The 23,755-nt window shown below is 47.4% G+C and overlaps 1 protein-coding gene across 1 annotated transcript in view; it reads left to right on the top strand.

Moving 5' to 3' along the window:
• The window catches only part of Lima1 (LIM domain and actin binding 1), a 65,687-nt gene that overhangs the window by 2,408 nt on the left and 39,524 nt on the right, over nt 1-23,755 (top strand). The window contains exon 2 of the mRNA XM_032886501.1: nt 16,522-16,567. Within this exon, the coding sequence (XP_032742392.1) occupies nt 16,522-16,567 (46 nt within the window). The remainder of the gene's footprint in view (nt 1-16,521; nt 16,568-23,755) is intronic.

Here is a 23,755-nt window from a genome sequence, read left to right as displayed (position 1 = left end):
CCCAGAGCCTTGTACATGCTAGGTGTGTGCTCCCTCCCTGGGCTACATCCCCCGCCTGTCAGAGTTGAAATAACATTTAAAATTAAGGGTATCCGTTACACTTGTACCACTTCAAGTGTCTGATAGTGGGGTTTAGCAAGTAAGGGTTTGGCGAAACTCAGGCATCCCTTCGCAGCTTGCCTTTGCTCTCGTGCTAAGCCGCCAGACACTGGATTAACAGAAACCATTATCTCAAAAGTCTAAAATATTTTCCATCCGGCCCTTTAAGAAAATGAGAAACATTTGCCGGCCAGGTGTGGCAGCCAGCGCTGGGGAGGCAGGGGCAAGTGGATCTTTGAGTTTGAGGCTAGTGCGGTCCACAGAGCGAGTTCCGGGATAGCCCAGGGCCACATTGAGAAACCCTGTATGGAGGGGGGGGGTGTCGAGAAAAAAAAACGCGTATGCTACCCCCTCCACTGGCCTTCAACCTGAAGAACTTCCTGCATCTCTGTGTCTAGTGAGGAGCAGGGTGGCTGGAGCACACACATGGGAAAGGACTGGCTAGAGGGTAGCACACCAGAGAGCCGAGATGTGCCGGCGGGGCAGAGCCCAGCACAGGTGGTTGTTGCCCTGCAGTTTTTGCTACCTACCCCTCTTTAAGCTCTGGGAATGGGCCACCAGCCCCTGCCCAGATTTCCCTTCGATCATCGGGTGTGAAGCGCCCGTGCGTACACACACACACACACACACACACACACACACACACACACACACACACTGATCAGTTTCAACCTGTCTTATTGTCTCTTATTGTCCCAATTTATGGTTGCCTCCAATCTATCGCGGCTATGCCCTTCCCAGTAACATCACCTCTCAACCTGCCCTAGCTTCAGCTGCTCAGTTACGTTTTTAGTCTCAGCTCAATATCCCAACCTCCCACCTGGAGAAGCAGCCTGTGGCTACCCTGCCCGAGATCTCACTTGGCTGGTTGGCCTTTCTCCCCACGAGGCATGGCGGGGGGTGAGGACGGGGTGGGGACGGGGTGGGGTGGGGTGGGGGACGACTCCTTTACTTTCTCCCGCAGGCATGTGCTAGCTTGCCTGCTGGGACCCAGAAGTCCCACCTATTCCATCCAGCTCATTGATAGATCAAGAACCAATTGGGAAACAGGACCTTAGCATCAGACCCACCCCTACGGGTGGTAGGCTCACCATCATGGTGAAGCTGCCTTAATTGTGAAAAGAGTAAAAATGTGAAGAGGGTGATTTTAGGAACGGTGTCTAGGATGTAGTTAATACTAGCAGGGAGTCTCTGCTACCCACAGTGTCACCTTGATAACAAATCCCTGTGTATCTGCTGTGAGGCAGATGCTGTCCCCAGCTATCTCCCAAGTTGGAGTGCAGTGGGGACAAATGGCGGTCTGCCCGTACTGTTTCATGATGCATTCTCTCTTGCTGCAGTTTTCTGTCAGAAACCACCATCCTCACATGAGAAGAAAACACACCAGGGAAGAGGAAAGCTGTTGTCTTAATACCAGACTTCAGAGACTTACAGTTTACTCTAGGCCCGCCATTTTTCCACATCTAAAGATTTGTGAGGAGCTGGTAACTGGCTCAACAGGTAAAAAGCCAACTCTTGAAGGCCATGGCACATGTGTACGTACACACACACACACTCACTCACACACACTCACATTCACACAGAAACACACACATTCACACAGACACATTCACACAGACACATTCACACACACACGCACACAGACACACACACACATACACAAAACAAAAGAAACACAGATTTAAACTTTTAAAAAGAATGACTCCTTAGAGTACTCATTAATGATACAGTGTCCCAGTTCTGTTTTTTAAAAAAGTCTTGATATACACGGTAGCACATGCCTACACTCCCACACTCAGGAGGCTGAGGCAGAAGGATCGATGTTTTGAGACCAATGTCAGCTCTATTATTTTGGTGGCAATTCTGGAATTTTGGTTTCTCTGAAAAACACAAAAGTATTATAAGAATAAGTTTCCTTCCTCTTGGACTGCCTGCGGCAGCTGACTATGATTCCCCTGGTGCTCTGGCAGAGGCGTGGTTTTACCAGCTGTAGAGAATTCCTGCAACTGTGTGATGCTTGGAATTCAAAGAGTGTGTGACTGCTAGGGCCTAGAGAGTCAGGCTGGGAGGTTTCTCTCTCTCTCTCTCTCTCTCTCTCTCTCTCTCTCTCTCTCTCTCTCTCCTCTCTCCCTCTCCCTCCCTCCCCTCCCCCTCTCCCCCCTCTCCCTCTCCTTTTTTCTCTCTCCTCAGAAGTGATAAGGGAGCAGGGATAAAGGGTGGGAAGAAGAAGAAGAACCCACAAAGTAGCAAAGACTCGGTCTCAAGACCCAAAATTCATGGCCTAGTGTCAGAGATTTGTAATCCCAAGTATTCGGGAGTCTGAGGCAGGAGGATTTCAACTTCATGGTCTGCCAGGGCTACAAGCTGAGTTTAAGACCAATCCGAACAGTTTATTGAGATCCAACAAAATAAATAAACCAGGTATGATGGTGCAAACCTGTAATCCCAGCACCTGGGAGCCAAAGACAGGAGGATCTCTGCAAGCCCTAGGCCAAGTCTGGTTTACATAAAGAATTCCGGAGCAGGGGCTAGCGAGATGCATCCGTTAGGAGCACTGGCTGCTCTTCCAGAGGACCTGAGTTCGAATCCCAACACCCACAGGGCAGCTCACAATCGTCTATAACTCTAGTTCCAGGCAGACACTCTCTATTGGGCTCTACCGACACCAGGCACATCGCCCACAGACATATGCAGACACACACCCATACGTATAAAATAAAATAAATTTAAAAATAAAAAGAATTCCAGGCCAGCCAGTAACCTCATCCTTCTAGGGGTTTAACTCCACAGTGCAAGTTTGCCTCCCTAAATCCCTAAAGCCCTGAGGTATAAAGTAACAAATGGCAGTGTTTGGAATGGCTGTCTGATTTGGGTTTGTCTCTCCTCAACTTAGCGTCAGCTGGGGGGGGGGGACAGCTCGAGGGCTGGGGGCCTCGGACATCGGGAAACTCACTCACTCACTCACAGATCAGGAAGTTGAGCTGTCTGGGATCTCAGCTGGAGTCAGAGCTGGAACACCTACACATGGCCAGTCCATGTGACTCTTTGGCTTGGTGGCTGGGTTCCAAAGGCAAACGTCTGGAGGGGAGGGAGGGCAAGAGGGGAGGAGCTGGAAGCTCCATGCCTGCCCAGACCTTGGAAGCCATACACTTATCAGTTGCCATATTCTCTGAGGCTGGGGCATATTCTGCAGGAAGGGAATGGAATTTGGCTCCACCTTCTGGTGGGAAGAAAGTCAGATACTTTTTTTTTTTTTTTTTTTTTTTTTGAGACCGGGTCTTAGACCTCATTATGTAACAAGTCTGAATACCCAGTTTCCTGTCTCTTCTCAACAGATGCTAGGGCACCACCCTGCCTGTCACTTGTTCCTTTTCTTTAAGTTGTAGGGATTGAACCCCAGAACCTCATATAGTCCAGGCAAGCAGTCCCCCACTGAGCTACAACCCCAGTTCCCTTTAACACATCTTTAAGCCATCTCTGGTGAGTCTCCCAAGCCTTTTAAAGACTCCTCTGTTGTGTCTGCAATGGGGCCTAGCTGTCTTGGGGCTTTCTTGTTTTGTTTAGACAGAGTCTCTTCCAGCTCAGGCTGGCTTTGCACTTGCCGAGTCGCTGAGGATAACCTTGAACTCCTGCCTCTACCTCTTGACCCAACTGTTTGGCAAAGATTTGAACGGGAAGGGCCTGTATGGTTCAGTTAGGCACAGCTCGAACTCTGTGCAGTGGCTGGGGTTCAGTTGGGTTAACAGCGAGGTGCAGAGGGACGTTTTCCTGCAGGGAAGACTGACAAGATGAGACTTGTGTTTCTCTAAGATGCTTCTGGCAATAGCAGGAATCCAGTGAGAGATTGGTGACACGGAGATAATTAATGGGGCTTTCATGGGAACTCGAGTGAAAGCTGTTGGGGTGTGGGGGGGCCAGCAGGAACGGGAAGACAGCAGAGGAATAGGAGAGGTGCGGGATATGATTCACAGGCCTGGGGAATCCCCGTTCTGCAGAGAAGCACACTCACGTTTTCACCCTCCTCAGCCCTACCTGCGGTTAACTAGGCTTGGCTTTCTCATGACCTGAGTTCTGTGTCTGTGTAGTGCTGTCTGCTCTTTCTGCACGTCCCTGAAATGCTCTGCAGCCAGGAGCCACAATGGCAGCTCTCCTGCATCTCCAGTACTGACTCGTCATGTGCCATGCCCTGTTCTGAAGTCCTAAACCCGTGCTGTGAGGCCTGCATCTTTTTTTTTTTTTTTCCGGAGCTGGGGACCGAACCCAGGGCCTTGCGCTTCCTAGGCAAGCGCTCTACCTCTGAGCTAAATCCCCAACCCTTCTTTCTTTTTTCTTGAAAGATTTATTTATTGTTATTAATTATACTCTTATGTTATTGTTGTTATTGTCTGTTGGTGTTTTTGTTTTGTTTTGAGACTGGATCTTACTATGTAGCCTTGACTGTCCTGGATCTCCCTATGTAGACCAAGCTGGCCTGAAACCCATAAAGATCTGCTTGCCTCTGGTTCCTGAATGCTGGGAGTAAAGGCATGTTCCACCACATCTAACTGTATTTTCTTTAAAGATTTATTTATTTATTATCTATAAGTACACTGTAGCTATCTTCAGACACACCAGAAGAGGGCATTGGGTCCCATTACAGATAGTTATGAGCCACCTTGTGGTTACAGGGAATTGAACTCAGGACCTCTGGAAGAGCAGTGCTCTTAACCACTGAGCCATCTCTCCAGCCCCCACCATCATTTTCATTTTGCTGTTCCCCCGTTGAGAGTGTGTTGGTCACTTTAGGTAAAGGATATTTTCCTCGTGTAATATAGTAATCATTTCTCCTTCCTCCAAATGCAGAAGTTGTGGCAACCAAAGAAAAGTAAGAGCCAGGAGAAAAAACACACCCAGTCAGATCCGCCATGTTTCTAGTTGCCATGGCAACTAATTGTTCCTGTAGCAATGAGTCTTTGGCTCCCATCCTTGGCTTTATCAGTAGAATATCTTCCCATTTTCTTCCTCTTCTTTCCTTCTCAAGCCTGTCTCTGTGTCCTGCCCCCCTCTGGTCCCTCATCAGAGCCTTCCCTGCTGCTTGTCCCAGTCTCCTATTTTCACGGGTCTCACACTTGGATCTCACAGGGATACCCTTGCCCAGCACGGTCACTTTGTGACAGACACTCCTCTTTGCGTTTGTTTTTGAGCACTTAAAAAACGTTATTGATTCTGCTGAGAACCTGAAGTTAAGACATTCTTGGTGCCTCGGGGGTGACAGTCAGGGTTGAGGTGCTTGCCCCAACTGAGGGAAGAGCTAGTAGCAACTTAATTCGGAAAGCGGATCTCAGTGTCTCAGGCTGAGTCCCACATGCTCCCTCGTACAGTGGCACTGGTGTCTCCCTGGCTGGCACTCAGCTTATCTGTAGCTGGAGAATCTCTCCAAGCTCTCTGCTCTGCTCAGTACCCTCTACCCTAGCCCTGCCTGGTCTAGCCGGTTCTCACGAGGGTTTGACACTCCTTAGAAAGTCGGGGGCGGGGCATTCATCTTGGTAGCATTTATTTATTTATTCATTCATCCATCCATCCATCCATCCATCCATCCATCCATCCATTCGCTGCTGGGATATATGTACCACATGTATTCTGTGTCCTTGGAGACATTGCATCCCCTAGAACTGGAGTTAGGGAGTCACACTATATAGGTGGTATGAACCAAGTTTGGGTCCTCTACAAGAAGAGAAGATGTTTCTAACTGCTTCTGCCTGAGCTGTTGTTGTTGTTGTTGTTTTAAAAGTTTTTCTGTGGACTGAAGCTCAGTCATATGAGCCAAGTTCACAAAGATAGTATCTTTGTGCATGCATGTGTGCATATGAGTGCACACACACACACACACAAACACACACACACACACACACACCACCCTCCATTGTCAGGACTGGTGGTCTTCTTAAAAGGATCTTATAGGTCACCTTCTCCTTAGACTAGTAGGTTAACTATCTTCTCTATATGAAGGCCATAAAGAGAAACCATGCAGATACAAAGTTGTAAGTCCTGAACCCATTTAGTCGCAACCGACTTACCAGGCTTCTCTTGTGTGTCTGGAGATTCTGGGGCTTGAACCTAATGTCTGGTGCGAGCCAAGCATACACTCTTCCTCCCAGTGATGTTCCCAGCTGCTGGATTGTTGGTAGGAAGGTACAGACCGTATTTCTAACCCTCACAAAACCTGCAGGGGAGTGGCTTCTCGGTTCTGTAGTTGAGAAAACCTGCTGGAGTTAACATTTGAGTTTGTCTTTCTGTTTAGTGTTTCCCCCCCGCCCCCAGGGCGTTTATCTTAACGTGTTGAACTGGTTTTGGGAGATAAATGGCATTTGATTTGTGGGTTAGAAACACAGTGGGGAACATTCCAGTGGAGCAGGAAGTAAAGGCATGGGACAGACAGACTGCTGGAGAGACAGACTGCTGGAGAGGCGGCTCTGAGGTTAAGAGTCCAGATTGCTTTTCAGAAGACCAGAGTATGGTTCCCAGCACCCCATCAGGTGACGCACAGACACCTCGGACTCTAGCACAGAGGATAGCATTCCCTCTTCTAGCCTACACACACACACACACACACACACACACACACACACACACACACAGAGTATTATTAATATTAATAATAAAATACAGAAGTGGGACCAGCGAAGGGCTCAGCCTGAGTTTCTCTCCTTGGTTTCATATTAAATGGAAACACGCTGCTAATACTGCATGATACTTTTGAGTTCACTCACCATGTATTCCCAAAGATGGCTACAGGACTATGTTTGTCCGTTTAAAGAGTTACCTTAAAATAAGTGAATAAAGTTGGAGCAGAGCCCGGTGTGCACACTCTTCATTCCAATACTTGACAGGCAGAGGCAGGAGGAGCTCTGCGAGTTCTAGGCCAGCCTGGTCTACAGATCAAGTTCCAGGACAGCCAGGGCTACACAGAGAAACCCTCTCTGGGGTCAAAAAGGGATTCATCTTATAGTTATCTCTACAGAAGAGTAGTTTCTGGAACAGAGCCTACGTCTCGTGCTTTTCATAGTTCAGCACTTACCTCTTTATGAATGTATATATTCTTAGATCGCATTTATATTATTTATAAATTATGCATGCAGAAAGTCTCTGCTTCATGAACCATGACCCGGCACGAGAAAGGTCCTGTTAATGGCAGTTTGGAGAGCTTTGGTTTCTCCTCCCTATGGCCCCAGCGTCATGTGATTCTCTTCTTGGTAAAGGCTAACTGGTGGGGTTTGGTCTCTTAGCCCGAGTTTCCTGTTTAAAGGGAATCTGGCCCTGTTATTTTTAGGCCGCCTTCCCCGAAGACCTGGGTCTTCGGAAGAGGCTCCAGAGCTAGTTCTGGAAGGAGGGAAGGGCTGAGCCCAGGCCCTGCCCTGATTGCGCTTCCCTGTTAGGCTCTGTGTAGGGTAGTACTGAAATGAGTGTCGAGCAGCTGACAGGGTCAGAAACCACACCTGCCTGACCTCTGTCCCACATTAACAGTCACGAGGTCACTCACGAGCTGAGGAACTGGTCAGTCCAGCCCACCCATGCCTCAGCCCCCACCAGTTGCGTCTTCCCCGTATCATGGCTCCTGCTGAGCAGTATACCTTTACGGCTGAATTCCCGTGCTAAAGAGGGTACGGGTTTAGTTGGTGTGTGAGAGTGTGTGTGTGAGTGTGTGTGTGTGTGTGTGTGTGTGTGAGTGTGTGTGTGTGAGTGTGTGTCCTTATTTAATAATAACGATGAAAAAGGCTCTCAGACCTCCCTCGATGGCTTCCTCTTTTACTTCCCTTTAACATTTTAGTGGTGAAATTGTTCCAGGAGAAAATACCTTGGGAGTTTCCATGTTTCCTTCTTCGGGCCCAGAGTTCCCCTCGCTCTCTGTGAAAGCGCACAAGCAGGAGTCATAGCTCAGGAACTCTGCTCTCTGGCCTTAGAAATATTTCAGACACTGTTATTACTCTCCACAGATAATTTTAGTATCCTCTGTCAGCTGCCTGCCCCGCAGCTGTGCATTAACGAACAGTTGCAAGATTAGATTCCATATGTGGGGCGGGGGGACGGTCATCTGTGGAAATCTGGGAAGGGAAGTGGGACGAGACTTCAATTATAGAACTCTTCTCTTTGGAGAGCATGTTTTAATGTGTAGCCCAGGCTGGCCTTGGCACACATCCTCCTGAGTGCTGGGATTGCATCCAGTACCACCACACTTGGTCTTGCTTAGAGAACACCATTGCAAATCCTCTTGTTCTCAACTTGAGTCTTCAGAGTGCCCTTCCCACTTTTCCAAACCAAGTCTGAGGCCTGGATTCTGGCGCTACACTTCAGAGATGTTAACAAAGTCCAGTGTGGAGTACTTGCCCAGCTTTGGTGAGGCCATAGCAGAAAGGTTAGGTCTGTTGGGCTTACCAGCCTCCATGGTAGCTTATGCTTGGAAGGGTCAGTTGAGCCCAGAAGGTGGAGTCTAGCTTGACCAACACAGAGAAACACCATCTCAAGGAGGAAGAGATGGATCAGTGGTTAAGGACACCAGCTGCTCTTCTAGAGGACACAGGTTCAGTTCCCAGCATCTTGGCAGCTCACAACCATCTGTTACTCCAGTCCAAGGGGATCTGATGCCTTCTTCTGGCCTCCTTGGACGCCAGGTACTGGGTGTCATTTGAAAGACAAGCACTTAGCATGATAGTGCCTACCCAGTACTTGGAGGTGGGCCAGCCTGGCCTACACAGCATGTTCAAGGCCATGAAACCCCATTGCAAAAAACAAAACAAGCAAACAACTGAAGTATTTGGTATTTTAAGATCCGTACTTCTCTTAGGACAGTGAAGGAAAGGGAACCTCTGAGTATTTATTCAACCATGCTCGATGTGAGAACAATTCACTGGCCGTAAGCCTGTGTGCTGATGGTGTCTGGCTCTCTGTACCGATTTATCGATGTAATAAACAGTAGATGATTGTCACGGGGTGTGGAAACGAAAGTTCAAGGCCAGGTCTAAGTTCCAGTTTAACTGCAATCCGCTGAGTTTCTCAATTCCTACTTAAGGCAGTCTCTTAAGTCCTCGTAGTTCAGTTGGAGGGGAAAAATTACATATATATATATATATATATATATATATATATATATATATTATATATATATTTACACAGAGAGAGAGAGAGAGAGAGAGAGAGAGAGAGAGAGAGAGAGAGAGAGAGAGAGTCACTGAAGCACTATTTTCAGTGGTTAAAAACCTGGAGATAATTTAAATGAGCATTAAGGCTGGACAGTTAGCATCTTAAGACCACCCTCCAGTACATACCAGGTTTCAAGGGAGCCTGGGCTGCAGAGCAACAGTAGTGGAGAAGGAAAGGGTAGCAGCGGTCATGGTGCCAAGTCTGAGTTCTCTTTATCATGGAAGACGACTACCAAGACTAACATCTGTGTTGCCAAGTTCCCCTCTGTCTTCCCACGGCCTCTTGCCGTTTCTCCCTTCCCTTGACATCTCTGCCAGTCCCCTGGTTTTCCTGCCCCTCCATCCCTTGCTGTTCTAACACCTTCTTCCTCTCCAGCGCCGAGCCTTGTGCATCTTCTTGCACTATCCATTCTGCAGACAAGGCCTAAATGTTTGTGACTGGCCCTTGCCTCTCCTCAGCGCTCAGACGCTTGCGTCTAATGGCTCCTACCTGGACCAGCAAGATGGCTCAGCAGATAAAGGCACTGGCTGCCCCACTTAGTGATCTGGGTTTTGACCTCCAGGATTCACAGAGTAGACTGAGAAAAGCAACTCCTGCAAGTTGTCCTGTGACCTTCACATGTGCGTGTGCATGCACAAACACATACTAAATGTAATAAGCATGGCTGCCACCCACTGGGCAGTTACATGGCTGACACTGAACGCTTGGGTTTTCGTGATCTCTGTTCTGGTTAGGGTCACTGCTGCTGTGATGAAACTCCATGACCAAAAGCAACTTGGGGAGACAAGCATTTATTCATCTTATACTTCCACATCCCTGTTCATCACTGAGGGAAGTCAGGACAAGAACTCAAACAGGGCAGGAACCTGGAGGCAGGAGCTGACACAGAGGCCATGGAGGGGTGCTGCTTACTGGCTTGCTCTCCATGGCTCGCTCGGCCTGCCTTTGTATAGGACTGCCAGCCCAGGGATGGTCCTACCCACAATGAGCTGGGCCCTTCGCCATCAATCACTAATTAATATGCTGGACAGGGCTGGAGAGATGGCTCAGCGGCTAAGAGCACTGACTGCTCTTCTAGAGGTCCTGAGTTCAAATCCCAGCAACCACATGGTGGCTCACAACCATCTGTAATGGGATCTGATGCCCTCTTCTGGTGTGACTGAAGACAGCTACAGTGTACTTACATAGATAAATAAATCTTTAAAAAAAGAATATGCTGGACAGGCTTGCCACAGCCAGACCTTACAGGAATATTTTCTCAGTTGGCAGTCCCTTCTCTTGGATAACCCTAGCTTGTGTCAACTCGACAAAATTATTCAACCCAGCTCCCAAAGTTGCTTCCTTCAGAATCTGCCTTCCCGGTAGACGTTATTTCCACTGATTTATTTTAGAAGCCTGAGAGTGTTTGATTGGTTTGGTTGTTTTGTTGTTGTTGTTGTTTCAGACAGGGTCTCATTATGTAACCCCGGCTGTCCTAGAACCCACAGCATAGGCCAGGCTGTAGTGGAACTCAGCCATTGAGCCATCCTCTGCCTCCCAAGTGCTGGGATTAAAGACCATGTGCCTCTGTCACCACTCACTTTTTAAAAAGACCAAGAAAAAAAAATGGAGCTAGTGAGGTGGCTAAGCAAATCAAGACCCTTGCTGCCAAGTCTCATGACCTGAATTCAGTTCCAGGGACAGTGCAGAAGACAAAAACTGACCTCTGAAAGTTGTCCTCTGACCACCTCCCACCTGTCCAAAAGAGACGAATCTGTGTCCAGCATTGTTCCTACCAGGCAGATCTCTGAGTGTAAGGCCAGCCTGGTCTACAGAGTGAGTTCCAGGACAGCCTGGGGGATAGGGGTGGGGGCTATACAGAGAAACCCTGTCTCAAAAAAACCCAAAAACAACAAAAAAGAAAAATTATAATTGTATATGTTTCTGGAGTATGATATATTTCAACACATAAGCACATTGTCGAATTATCAAGTCTTTTTTTTTTTTTTCCATTTTAGGCAGGGTGTCATATAGTCCAGGTTGACCTCAAAGTCATTCTGTAGCCAAGGATGACTTTGAACTTCTCATCCTCCTGCCTCCACCTCTCCAGTGCTGGAGTTACAGGTCTGTGTCACCATGTTTGGCTTATGTGAAGCTCGGAGTCCAAGGCTGGGTTAGGCAAGCACTCTGAGCTATACTCCCAGGGCTGGTTAGGCTCTTCTGTTCCCTTTTGGGTTTTGGCTTTTTTGTCCTTTGTTTTTTTTTCTTTTCTTTTTTTCGGAGCTGGGGACCGAACCCAGAACAGGGCCTTGCGCTCGATAGGCAAGCGCTCTACCGCTGAGCTAAATCCCCAACCCCTGTTTTTTGTTTTTGAAACACAGTTTCTCTGTGTAGCCCTGGCTGCCCTGGAACTCTCTCTGTAGACCAGGCTGGCCTCCAACTTGCTGAGATCCTCCTGCCTCTGCCTCCTGCTTGCTGGAATTAAAGGCATAGTTTGCCTCTTTTATTTTATTTTTTAACAAAACAAAACCAGGTCTGTTGAGGAGGCTGTACTGCGAGGCAGTGTGTGGCGGGTTTGTTGAGTACGCTGTAGGGTGTCGCAGTAAGGAGAGTGCGGCCTACAGTCCCGGAGCGACGTCACGTGTGCGCAGAGTGAAGTCTAACCTAATGTTATTTAAATGCTCGTCTCTCCAGCTTACCCTCTGTTTCAATCTGCACACAGAACTATAATGCTAGATAGTCAAGACTATCTCAAGTTTGTGTAAACAATGCTTACCATTTATTCCCTGCCTTGTCAATCAAAGCTGGAGGAGACAGTAACTAGGCGATAGAGAGAATAGGGCGGGACTTCCGCTAGCCAGGGAAGGAAGGAAGGAGAGGGAGAGAGACAGACAGAGACAGAGACAGAAAGACAGAAAAGAAAAGGGGAGTCTGCCAAGCAACCAGAGCTTCCAGGGACTAAGCCACTACCTAAAGACTATACATGGACTGACCCTGGACTCTGACCTCATAGGTAGCAATGAATATCCTAGTAAGAGCACCAGTGGAAGGGGAAGCCCTGGGTCCTGCTAAGACTGAACCCCCAGTGAACTAGACTGTCGGGGGGAGGGCGGCAATGGGGGGAGGGGTGGGGAGGGAACACCCATAAGGAAGGGGGAGGAAGGGGATGTTTGCCTGAAACCGGAAAGGAATAACACTTTCAAATGTATATAAGAAATATTCAAGTTAATAAAAAAAAAATCAAAAAAATAATAATAACAATAACAATAAAAAAAAAAGAAAAGGGGAGTCAATCTGAGGAAGCGCGGTTGGGGGGCGGGGCATGGGAGAACACACCTGAAGCCTAGAGAACCGGAGCAATATAAAAATGCAAATATCTTGGAGAAGGTAGCCAGATTAGATTAAAGGACTAGAATAAAATCATAGTGACTAGTTATTGTACTCTTCTTTTTTTTTTTTTAAAGATTTATTTATTTTATGTATATGAGTACACTGTCGATGTCTTCAGACACAACAGAAGAGGGCACTGGATCCCATTACAGATGGTTGTGAGCCACCATGTGGTTGCTGGGAATTGAACTCAGAACCTCTGGAAGAGCAGTCAGTGCTCTTAACCACTGAGCCATCGCTCCAGCCCATAGTTATTGTACTCTTAAGTTGCAAATAAATCTTGGAGTCTCTGTGTCATTATTGGGGAACTAGCTAGGATAAAGAAAAACAGCTGCTGTATTAATTTGCTGCGTACATTTATAATAGCATTAATTTTTCCAGCCTACAGACTACGTTGTTCATAAGCAATCTGTTCTTTTCCTTTGAAGGACTCATCACTGTAGGTAACTATATTATTTAGATCTCTTTTTTCCCCCCTAAATCCAGTATTGACAAATCAGGTGTTTATAAGTGCTAGACAACTATCACCCCACAACCCTGTTTGGGTTTGTTTGAATTATAATGCAGAACTGTCTTTATCACATTAATTAATTGTTGATTAATTTGTGCGTATATATTTAAGGATATTGCAGGTGGTTGTGAGCCCCCATGTGGTTGCTGGGAATTGAACTCAGGTCCTCTGGAAGAGCAGTCAGTGCTCTTAACCACTGAGCCACCTCTCCAGTCCCCCCTCCCTCTCAGCCTTTGTTTAAAAACCTTTAAACTTTCAGTTCTTCTGCCTCAGCTTCTCCGGCGCTTAGCAGTGCTTAGTCCTTGAATAGAAATGTAACGGTTTTGAGTTTATCTTTAAAATGAATACACCGTACAGAATTCATCTTGTGTTTTTTCGTTTGTTTTGTTGTTATTGTGTAATCTGGCTGTTAATTCCTCATTAGACATGTGCGCCCCTAATGTTCTCCTCCTTTCTACTGGCACTTAGACACAGCTGATCCTGTTCTGTGGTGCACATCGTCTTTAATTTTGTTGAAATCCACTTCATCTATTTTTATCTGGTTCCCTATTCTCTTGGTATCATATCTAAGAAGTCATTGCCAAATCCAGTGTCATGGCTGGATTTGGTGCTGCATGCCTGTACTGGCTGGTTTTGTGTGTCGACTTGACACAAACTGGAGTTATCACAGAGAAAGGAGCCTCAGTGAGGAAACGCCTCCATGAGACCCAGCTGTAAGGCATTTTCTCAACTAGTGATCAAGTGTGGGAGGGCTCATTGTGGATGGTGCCATCCCTGGGCTGGTGGTCCTGGGTTCTATAAGAAAGCAAGTTGAGCAAGCCAGGGGAAGCAAGCCAGTAGGCAGCCCCCCTCCATGGCCTCTGCATCAGCTCCTGCCTCCAGGTTCCTGTCCTGTGTGAGTTCCTGTCCTGACTTCCTTTGTGAGGAACAGCAATGTGGAAGTGTAAGCTGAATAAACCCTTTCCTCAACAACTTGTTTCTTGGTCATGATGTTTGTGCAGGAATAGGAACCCTGACTAAGACAGTGCCTATACTGGGAAAGGAATATCTGGGGTTCAAAGATCAAAGTCAACATGGGGTCTGTAGCAAATTCCAGGTCAGGGTGGGACTACAAAGCAAGATTCTATTCTTCAGGGCGGAAGGGCTGGGGTGATGACTGAGTGCTGAAGAGCCCTGGCTGCTCTTCTAGAAGAGTGGACAGTGGTTCCCACCACCCATACGGCTGCTCACCACCATCTTTAACTCCAGATCCAGGAGCTCTGATGTCTTCTTCTGAACTCTGTGGGCCTTACACACGCATAGGAATTCTCAAGCACACACACACACACACACACACACACACACACACACGCATCGAATAAAATAGATAAATGTTTTTGGAACAAGAAGAAAATAACCCAGTCATAAAGCTTTTCTCTGTGTGTGTTTCCACACCCCACCCTCAAGTTTTATCGTCTCACATTTGATTCACTTTATACATGGAATTCTGTGAGATGTTGTTTCCTCGTGTGTGGATATCTGGTCTTCACGACCGTGTTGTGGAAATAACTGGACCTCCCCTCCAGATCATTGTGCATATCTGTCAGAAGTCGCTGGACCGTGTACAGCAGGGCTTGTTTGTGCATTATTTTATTCCATTGTACTATATATCCGTTTTCATGCCCACACCACTGTTTACCTGTGATAAAATAGATGACATGAGATTTACCGTTCTCAAGCTCAGTGTTCAGAGGGATTCAGATCATCTCTTTCCCCTTGTCCGAGATACTGCTTCCAAGGAGCCCAGTTTTATTGTACACCGTCACTCATTCTCTGGCTCTGTGCCCCGGGGCAGCCAGTCTGTCTTCACTCTGAGCTACTGCGGTTAATGCTGTGACAAATGAACTAACTTAAGACATCATTTTTCTTATTTAAGGGTGTCCGTGGGATAAAGTTTGAGAATAAAAGTTGACGTTTGTGTTTACTTTTCTGCAGGAAGGTGACAGATGCCTTCCCAAGAGGTTTTGCCTTCCCACCAGCGATATTTGATGGAACTCACTCTCCTGTCCCATCCCCAGTGAGGCATGCTTGCTTTTGAAAATACAAAAAAATATCTCTTTCTATTTGCTAAGTAAAGTATGTTCTGCTGAAGAAGTAGCTCACTGGGTAGAGCGATTCCCTAGTGCCCCGCTATGCTCAAGGCCAGCACCGTATAAAATCAGGTGCTGGTGAAACATCTGATCTGTGAGGTTGAAGCAGGATTGAACATTGAAGTCCATATAAGACCACAGGTGTGAGAAAAAGAAAAGAGGCAGGGCCAGGGAAGGGGCTCAGAGCTCGCTGCATGAGGACATCACTTGGGGTGCCCCCAGCACCCATGTAAAAAACTGATCCTGCCAGGCATGGTGGCACACATCTTTAATTTGAACACTCAGGAAGCAGAGGCTAGTGGGTCTCTGTGAGTTCGGGGCCAGTCTGGTCTACATGGAGAGTTCTGGGTCAGCCAGGGATACATAGAGAGTCCCTGTCTCAAACAAAGCAAGCCAAGCACAACTCCATATACCTGTGACCCCAGAGCTGGGAAGAACAGAGACAGCATGGTCGCCAGATCACTGATTCTGGGTTCAGGGTACCCAGGGGAAGGCAGAAAGCAATAGATAAAGACATCCCGTGTCCTTTTGTATCCTCTGTGTATGCTCCGGTGGGTTATGTGAACCTCTACACACATGCAGACACCTCCCCCTTCAAAAAGAACTGAAACCTCATACCATCGAGTTCCCATAAATGAGCTGGAGTATCTCTCATATCAGTCCTTAGTTTGGTCTAAGTTCAGGCATTGCAGGTGGAGTACCTCAGAGACATGCCAACAGCAACTAAGATCTCAGAGATGTCACTGTCTGTGTGTGGGAGGAGGGGCCCTGTGCAATAGAATTCGTGGAATGCTGTTTTTAGTCGACTAATTCCGAAGGCTTTGGTTTTGGTCTCATGTAGTACAGGTTAGCCTCAAACTCAGTGTAGCTGAGGAGGACCTTGGACACCTAACCCTCCTGCCAGGACATCTGGCTCATATCTAGTTTGTACGGTGACGGGGATGGAGCCCAGAGCTGTGTGGTGTTGGTACAGCAGCTCAGCTCCGCCTGCAGCCTGCACCCTCTGCAGTGGTTTCTCTCGTTTGACCTCAGCCTCCTGGATCATCATATTTTATCAAAGCATGTGACTGTCCAGGGCCCATCAAGTATGGGCGCTACGATTCTGCTCCACCAACCTGGGAGACTTGGTTGGAGACGAAAGCTGGCAGAAACGGGCGTGCAAAACAGGTTTCTAAAAACAAAAGGAGCAGAAGCAAAGTTTAACCCCAAGATGTCTTTTCTCTCCCTTCTCTGAAGGTACCAGAAAGCAGCTGAAGAAGCAAACATGGAAAGGAAGAAAAACGTAAGTGCTCAGAGGCCCCCGGGGTGCGTGGAACTTAAGCCGTCTGTGTGGCTGGGCCACCTGCCCCTCTGTGGGGCTTGGGCTCCGTGACAGCTGAGCTGGACATTTGTGCCAGTTGGCCCGATGGGCAAGCCATTTGCCGGGAGAAGTTGGCTTAGATGCAGGGAATCCTAGTTTCAGTGTTTTACTTTTGGACGCGCCCCACCCCCCAGCCCCCTTTTCTGCACTAAGAAAAGGACAGGGGGCCGAATGCCTTACTATGGTTAGTGAAATGCCCACCAAATGAGAGCAGGTGCCGCCAACCCTGTCTCCAAATGGAAGCATTTGCGTTTAAAAGGAAACCGCAGCTGTGCCCATTTGCTGGGTTCTTTGCTTGGGGCTGGCCCGGTCTAGTTAGCAAGTTTGTCAGCTGCAGGGTCCCTCAATCTCCCTGTCAGTCCACTGTCTACTCTCCCCTCTGTAACTTCCAGCTGGGCCAGATCCTGTCCCTTTCTCTAGGATGGAGTCTCGCTCTGCACCCAGGCTGACTTCGAACTCACAGGTAGAGAAGTCTCCCGGCCTCAGCGCTAAAGGATTTAGTGTCATAGGAGCGCAGCTTAGACAGGTACCTAACACTTGCTCCCTCTGGAGAGTGGTATTAACTGGGTCTCCAGCTTAATCTTCCTGTGATTTCAAAACCGAGCTCCCTGGTGCCTTAACAGGAAAAAAAGCATTTGGGGGCTGCAATTCAAGCCAATAATCCTAGCACTCCTAGCTGAGGCAGGAGGATTGCTGCAAGTTTGAGGCCTACCTGGGCTACATGATGAGTTCTAGACCAGCCTCGCCTGCAGTATAAAGCCCCATCAAAAAACAAAAATACAGAAACAGAACAAAAGGGGAAAAAACAAAAGCACCGTTAGCCACCCAGCCACCTGCTGCTCTCGCCTTCTCTCGCCTGCCTATTTTCCCATTTCCTCTGTGTTTCCTTTTACCCGTCTAGTTCATACCTACTATGACATAGGACACCTACTATGTGCTAAGCACTGTTTTAGACATTAAAAATACAGACTGGGCTGGAGAGATGGCTCAGTGGTTAAGAGCACGGACTGCTCTTCCAGAGGTCCTGAGTTCAAATCCCAGCAACCACATGGTGGCTCACAACCATCTGTAATGGGATCTGATGCCCTCTTCTGGTGTGTCTGCAGACAGCTACAGTGTACTTATATAGAATAAATAAAATAAATCTTTAAAAAAAAATACAGACTACATCTCCTTAGGATCATTTTCATTCTAGTGGAGGAAATGACATACACACATATGCGTGCGCACGTGTACACACACACACACACACACACACACACACACACACACACACACACACAGTCAGTTAGCTTAGCAACTATTAGCCCAAAACAACAGGAAGAAGATGCAAAGGGTAGTTTAGGTGTGGCCCTCTCTTCTGGGACTTAAGTAACCCAGTTCTGAGGTCATGAGCTAAGGAGAGGAAAGATTCGTACAGAAAGAACCATGCACGTAAATGTCCCAAGGAGAAGTCATGTCGGGACATTCGAGGATTAGAAAGAATAAGTTCTTTTCTTACTCTTGGAGCCCTTGGAGGGGAGGTTGCAGCTTTAGCCCCAAAGATAAAAGGGCTGTGGGGAAATCTGCGAAGGGCTGATGTGACCCAGCTTAAACTGCTAGGGAGCAAAGGCAGAAGTACCCAGAGCAGCTGAGGGCAGCCATGGGGATGCAGAGGCAGCCGGCATGGTAGAGAGATGTTGTCCCAGCATTTGCGAGGAGGCAGGAGGATCAGAAGTTCAGGGTTATTCTCAGCTGCGTCATGAGTTCAAGGCAGCCCGAGCCATGGGTTGAGGCTGTCTGAAAAGAAACAACTGTAAAGATTTAGAAAATAAATGACCGTGAATCGTACTGTACCAGTAGTATTGTGGTGAGAACGGCCCAGATACCATTCAATTAAAATGCTGTTAATTGAGATAAAAATCAACTTCGGATTTGTTTCATATGTGGCTGGTCTGTCTCCCTTTCTCTCCTCTGTCTTCCTTCCTTCCTTCCTTTAATTTTCTAGTGTCTTAATATAGGGTTTCATGTGGCCTAGATTGGCTCTGAACTCAGTATAGTGGGGATTAGCCCTGAACTCCTACTGGAACTATAGGTGTTCACCACCACACCATCGCCACCAGCTCTGAGGTACTTTAAGATAAACAAGTGAATCAAGAGCTGGGAGAGATGGCTCAGTGGTGAAGACCACAGGCTGCTCTTCCAGAGGACCCAGGTTCAATTCCCAGTACCCCATGGTAGCTTACGGATGTCTAACTCCAGTTCCAGGGGACCCAATGCCCTCTGTCCTTTGTGACTACTACATACACGTGGTACACAGATATACACACAGACAGGACACACACACACATAATAAAGCAGGTGGGTAAGAAAGATACAAAAGAGCAGGCAGGCTTGGTGATCCAGGCCTGTAATCCTAGTTCTTCAGAGGCTGGTATATGACTGAGGATTGCTGTGGGTTCAAGATCAATCCGGTTTACTCGGCAAGTACCAGAATAGCCAGGTCTACACAGCAAGGTGCTATCCAAAAGAAAGGAATAAGGGAAAGATCATGGAAGTGAGAATGGTAAGGGGCTGGAGAGGTGGCTCAGTGGTTAAGAGCACTGACTGCCCTTCCAGAGGTCCTGAGTTCAATTCCCAGCAACCACATGGTGGCTCACAACCATCTGTAATGGGATCTGATGCCCTCTCTGGTGTGTCTGAAGACAGCTACAGTGTACTTATATAGAATAAATAAGTAAATCTTTTAAAAAAGGGAAAGAGATTTATCTGTGGTTATATATTTGGAAATGATTGAGTTCTGGCTCTTCAAGGTCAGATGGTCACACAGGAGGGATATATATATATATATCTCCTTATATGATATGGACTCAAGTGGCCACACCCACCAAGTCTCAGGGTTGCTGAGTAGCATGACCCTGGTGTCTGGTGCTACTTTCGGAAAGGAGGCTATGGAAGTGTGGCAACCATTGTGGCTCTTGAAAATGTAGAACCTTGGTGACATTCCAGTGCTGTAGCAAAGGCTAAAGCCTTCGTGGGAATGGTGGCAGCTAATGAGTAGAAAGAAAAGACTGTAGCCTGGGCTCAGGGCTTTCGGGATGGCCTGTCCCTGTGGCTGAGCCTAAGTATGGAGAGCCGGGATGATGTTTTGTTTATTTATTTATTACTGCCTGTTTGCGTGAGTGTCCCAGGGTTAACCCAGGGCCTCACACATGCTGGGATAGCACTGTCTCCTCAGCTACATCCCCAGGCCTTTTATCCCTCTTTAGTTTGAGACAGGGTCATGCTGGCTTACCTGGGCTAGTCTGAAGTCCCTCTGCAGCCCAAGTTGACCTATGTAACTGTCTGTGTGACCCTCCTGAGTAGCGGGGATTACAGGCCTGAGCTACCAAGCCAGGCAGTGTTCATAATAATGCTGTCACTAATTTCCAGAAGCCGGCTGATGCCAAATGCTTTATCATACACATGAGCCGGCTCATGTCTAAAGGGCACGGTAGCTACAGAATTTATAGTTTATAGAAATATTCTATAGTCGTTTACAGAAACTGGAAAACTTGTCCAAAGTCACACGGCTGGATGGGGGGTAGCTTACGCAAATGACACGTTGCTTGTAGAGAATACAGAGGAGGAAGATGTAGGTTATCTATATAAACAGTTACCTGACGGACAAGCCAGGCCCCTCAGCCAAATGTTCTTTTCATTTTTGGATTTATTAACAATTTCTGTTGTGTAACTCTTCTCGTCCCTATCTCGGCTCACCTCTAGTCCTAAAGACATTGCTGCGGCCTGGATCTCACTCCCAGGGATGGTTATGGGCGTGGGGTCTTTAATGATGTCAGCCACAGTGCCTCAGGCTTCCCCTTTGTGCCTCAACATTCTTGAAGTTGCACCTTTAAGAGCCCATTTTCTTTTATGTGTTCTGATTGGGGGACGGGCTAAGTATGTGTGTATGTATGTTTGTATATGTGCACACATGCACATGCATGTGAAGGCCAGAGCAACCTTAGGTGCTGCTTCTGCTGAGGCCCCACCCACCAGTTATGCTGGCCTAGCTGACCAGCAAGCCCCAGGGACCTCCCTGTTTGGCCTCCCAAACACTGGGCTCACAAGTGTGCATTAATGTGCCTGGCTTTCTGGGTTTTGTTTCTGTTATTTTTTTTTTTATCTGTTTCTTAAGATACAGACTCACATGTTAGCTAATAACATACGATGAACCCTCCGTCTGTCTGTCTCCAGGGCTGTGTTTGCAGTTGTTTCACTTCCTTTCCAGCAGGAGCACCTTCTTGTTTAATTAAATCTAGTCTTGAAAGAGTTGCCAATAAGAATAACACACAGTGAGGTTAACCAGACCCAAGTCTGCACGTTTCAGTGAAGTGCTACACAGATAGAATGACCATTCGGAGGCTGTGGAGTCTCACATCGGATTTTACATTCTGACTATCAGATATATTCTTTTACGCCACCCACCACAAAGAGAGAGAGAGAGAGAGAGAGAGAGAGAGAGAGAGAGAGAGAGAGAGAGAGAAGGGAAGGAAGAAAGACAGACGTTGGTACAGTTAAAACTAGAGGAACAATTAACTCTATATCACTAGTAAGCTTTGGAGGGGCTCTGAATGCAGGTACCGAACACAGGCTCTGAAAGGGGGCGATAAAGAAGTACTTTTAGAGTCGGGTGAGGTGGCTCACACCCTTAATTCCTGCAGAGAGGCAGAGACAGCTGGGTTTCTGAGTTCAAGGCCAGCCTGGTCTACATAGCAAGTTCCAGGTCAGCTAAGGATACACAGAAAAACTGTCTCAAGGAGGAGGGGGGGAGGGGGAGAGGGAGGGGGAGCACTTTTCAATAAAGGAGCCTGCACACTCTCTCTGAAGGTGGCTCTCTCTACAGGACTAGTATTCCACCACCCAAACCCCTTTCTGCTCATCGTAAGCAGAGATGAGTTTTCACACTGCTAACAGGAGCCATCACTTTCATTTAATTCTCGGTGGAAGTGTTTGTTGTGCTACGAAGGTGATAACGAGTTTAGTTTTGTCCTCCTGGTGGTCATATTATAAACACGTATCTATTGTAAAAGGAGAGTGCAAAGCCATGAGTGGATCTCTAGGGAGGCAGCTCAGTAAAGGGCTGGTCTTGCAGAAGTGGGGATTGGAGTTCGATCCGATCCGGAACCCTTGTTTAAAAACAATTAGATGTGATCTCTCCTGCAATCTCAACCCCCGGGGAGGCTGGAGACAGAACAATTCCTGAGGCCCATTGGTCGGTATCCCAGGCTTCTTAGTGAGTTCCAGGGGAGGGAGAGATTGTCTTTAGAGAACAAAAGTTAGATAGTACCTGAGGAGTGGCACTTGAGGCTGTCTTCTGGCCACCACCCAGGAGCACATACACATGTGCGCACACACGCAAACATGCATGCACATAGGTGAATGAGCTGTAAATATCTGGATGACCTCTGGCCTGCTTTCCTGTGCTCATAATTATATTGGCTCAAAATGGGATCTTCCTGACTTATCATTCGCTTTCTTTTTTAATTGAAAAGCATCTTTCAGAAAAAATACAGTGATCTGTGTGTCTGAAAAAGGTAGGGTCCAGTCACCGAAATGGATGCAGCTCTGCCAATCAGGGCTCCTGTGTGGGCCAGGTAGGTAGGGCAAGTGAAGGCAGAGACCTGGGTGATTCACCCAGTCTGTGGCGGAAGGTCAGAGGTCTAGCAGTGCCGCTGGCAGTTCTAGCTTTGGGGGATGCTTTTTCTTCTTTTTCTTTTTTGACACGGGGTCTGTGTTGTGCTCGTGAGTCTTAAACTCCTGGGCTCAAGCAATTCCCCCACCACAGCCTCCTAAAGAGTAACTGGAAACCGGGATTTGTGCAGTCAGACCTGGCCGGAGCCTTTAGTGTTTCCTCCATTTCTGAGCTGTACGTGCAGCCTCTAGCCATGGTTTAAATCTGAGGATCCATCGGGTCTCCATGCCTCGCTGCTGGCGAAGTGGCTCTTAGTGTGGTCAGAAAAGAAGGAGCGAGAGACCTAATTCCCAATATAGCTGCTAATCCCCTAATTCTCTGACCTCTCCGGTCCTGGGCTGTTTGTCCTTTCTTTCCCACTTGGAACCCTGAGGAGAATAAGAAGGTACTAGCGGTCCGTGGCTTTGGTTCGATTAGGACTTTCAAAGCACAGGATGCTTAACTTTACTTTGACAAGCATGTTCCCACCATTATTCTGCAGTGCCCCCGGCAATTGGCTGGTTGATTGCCAATCCATTGTATCATTTTTGACCCACGGGAAAGTGAACTGTTCTCTTAGGTGTGCGTGGAAATGTGTGTCCTCCTAGTATTGAAGTGGGTGGTAACTCTTTTCTTACGAGGCCTGTGTATTTCTCAAGCAAAGGACCTATAAAATAGTGCATTTTCCAAGATGGCTATAAAGTAGCTATAGATAAACACTAGAGAGGAGAATGGAGGAAAGATTAGATTGTTATGCAGAAATAAAATCTGATGGCTGGGAATACAGCTCAATGGTAGAGCATTTGCCAGCCGTGAAACCAGGTCCCGGTTTGACCCACAAGCCTTGAAAAAAGCTGTCTACGTGCATGTAAATTCTATCAGCTATATGCTAATGCCACCCAGGCAAAAACTGTAAATCTCTAGATTTTATAGATAGGTCCAGTCCCTGGACACTGATCTCCATAATTCTAATTGGAATCGCATAGCTACTGTATCTTTGTCTTGTTTGTTTTATTTTGATCAGGAAAAAAAAATTCCTAGCATTACATATTCCTATACTTTTGTAGCATACCTGGGTAAACTTCCATTCAAACATAGTTACAATGTTGACGGTACCTAGCCATCTGCCTTTTCTTCTTGGTTTCTGGGTGAGTCTTGGGAGAAAAGAAGTCTCTCCTTCCCAATGTAACTACACGAGATCTAGGCTGTCTGCTGCTCACTGTGTCCTTATAAGGCTATTCTGTTTTACCACTTCCTGCTTCAGCTCCTGACTTTTTCCCTCTTCCTCTCTCTGGGCCCGGGGTGGATGCTCGCTCCTTGTGGCAGGGCAGTAACTGTTCACAGCTGTGTGAGCCGGCGGTGGACCAGGCATAGCTTGGAGTTTTAACTTTCGGTTTACCAAAGCGCATGTTTGGCTG

The sequence above is a fragment of the Rattus rattus genome, chromosome 1 (assembly GCF_011064425.1).
Source record: "Rattus rattus isolate New Zealand chromosome 1, Rrattus_CSIRO_v1, whole genome shotgun sequence".
NCBI classification, from domain to species: domain Eukaryota; kingdom Metazoa; phylum Chordata; class Mammalia; order Rodentia; family Muridae; genus Rattus; species Rattus rattus.
Note: the sequence above shows the minus strand (reverse complement) of the source record. Positions and strands in the feature narration are given on the sequence as shown.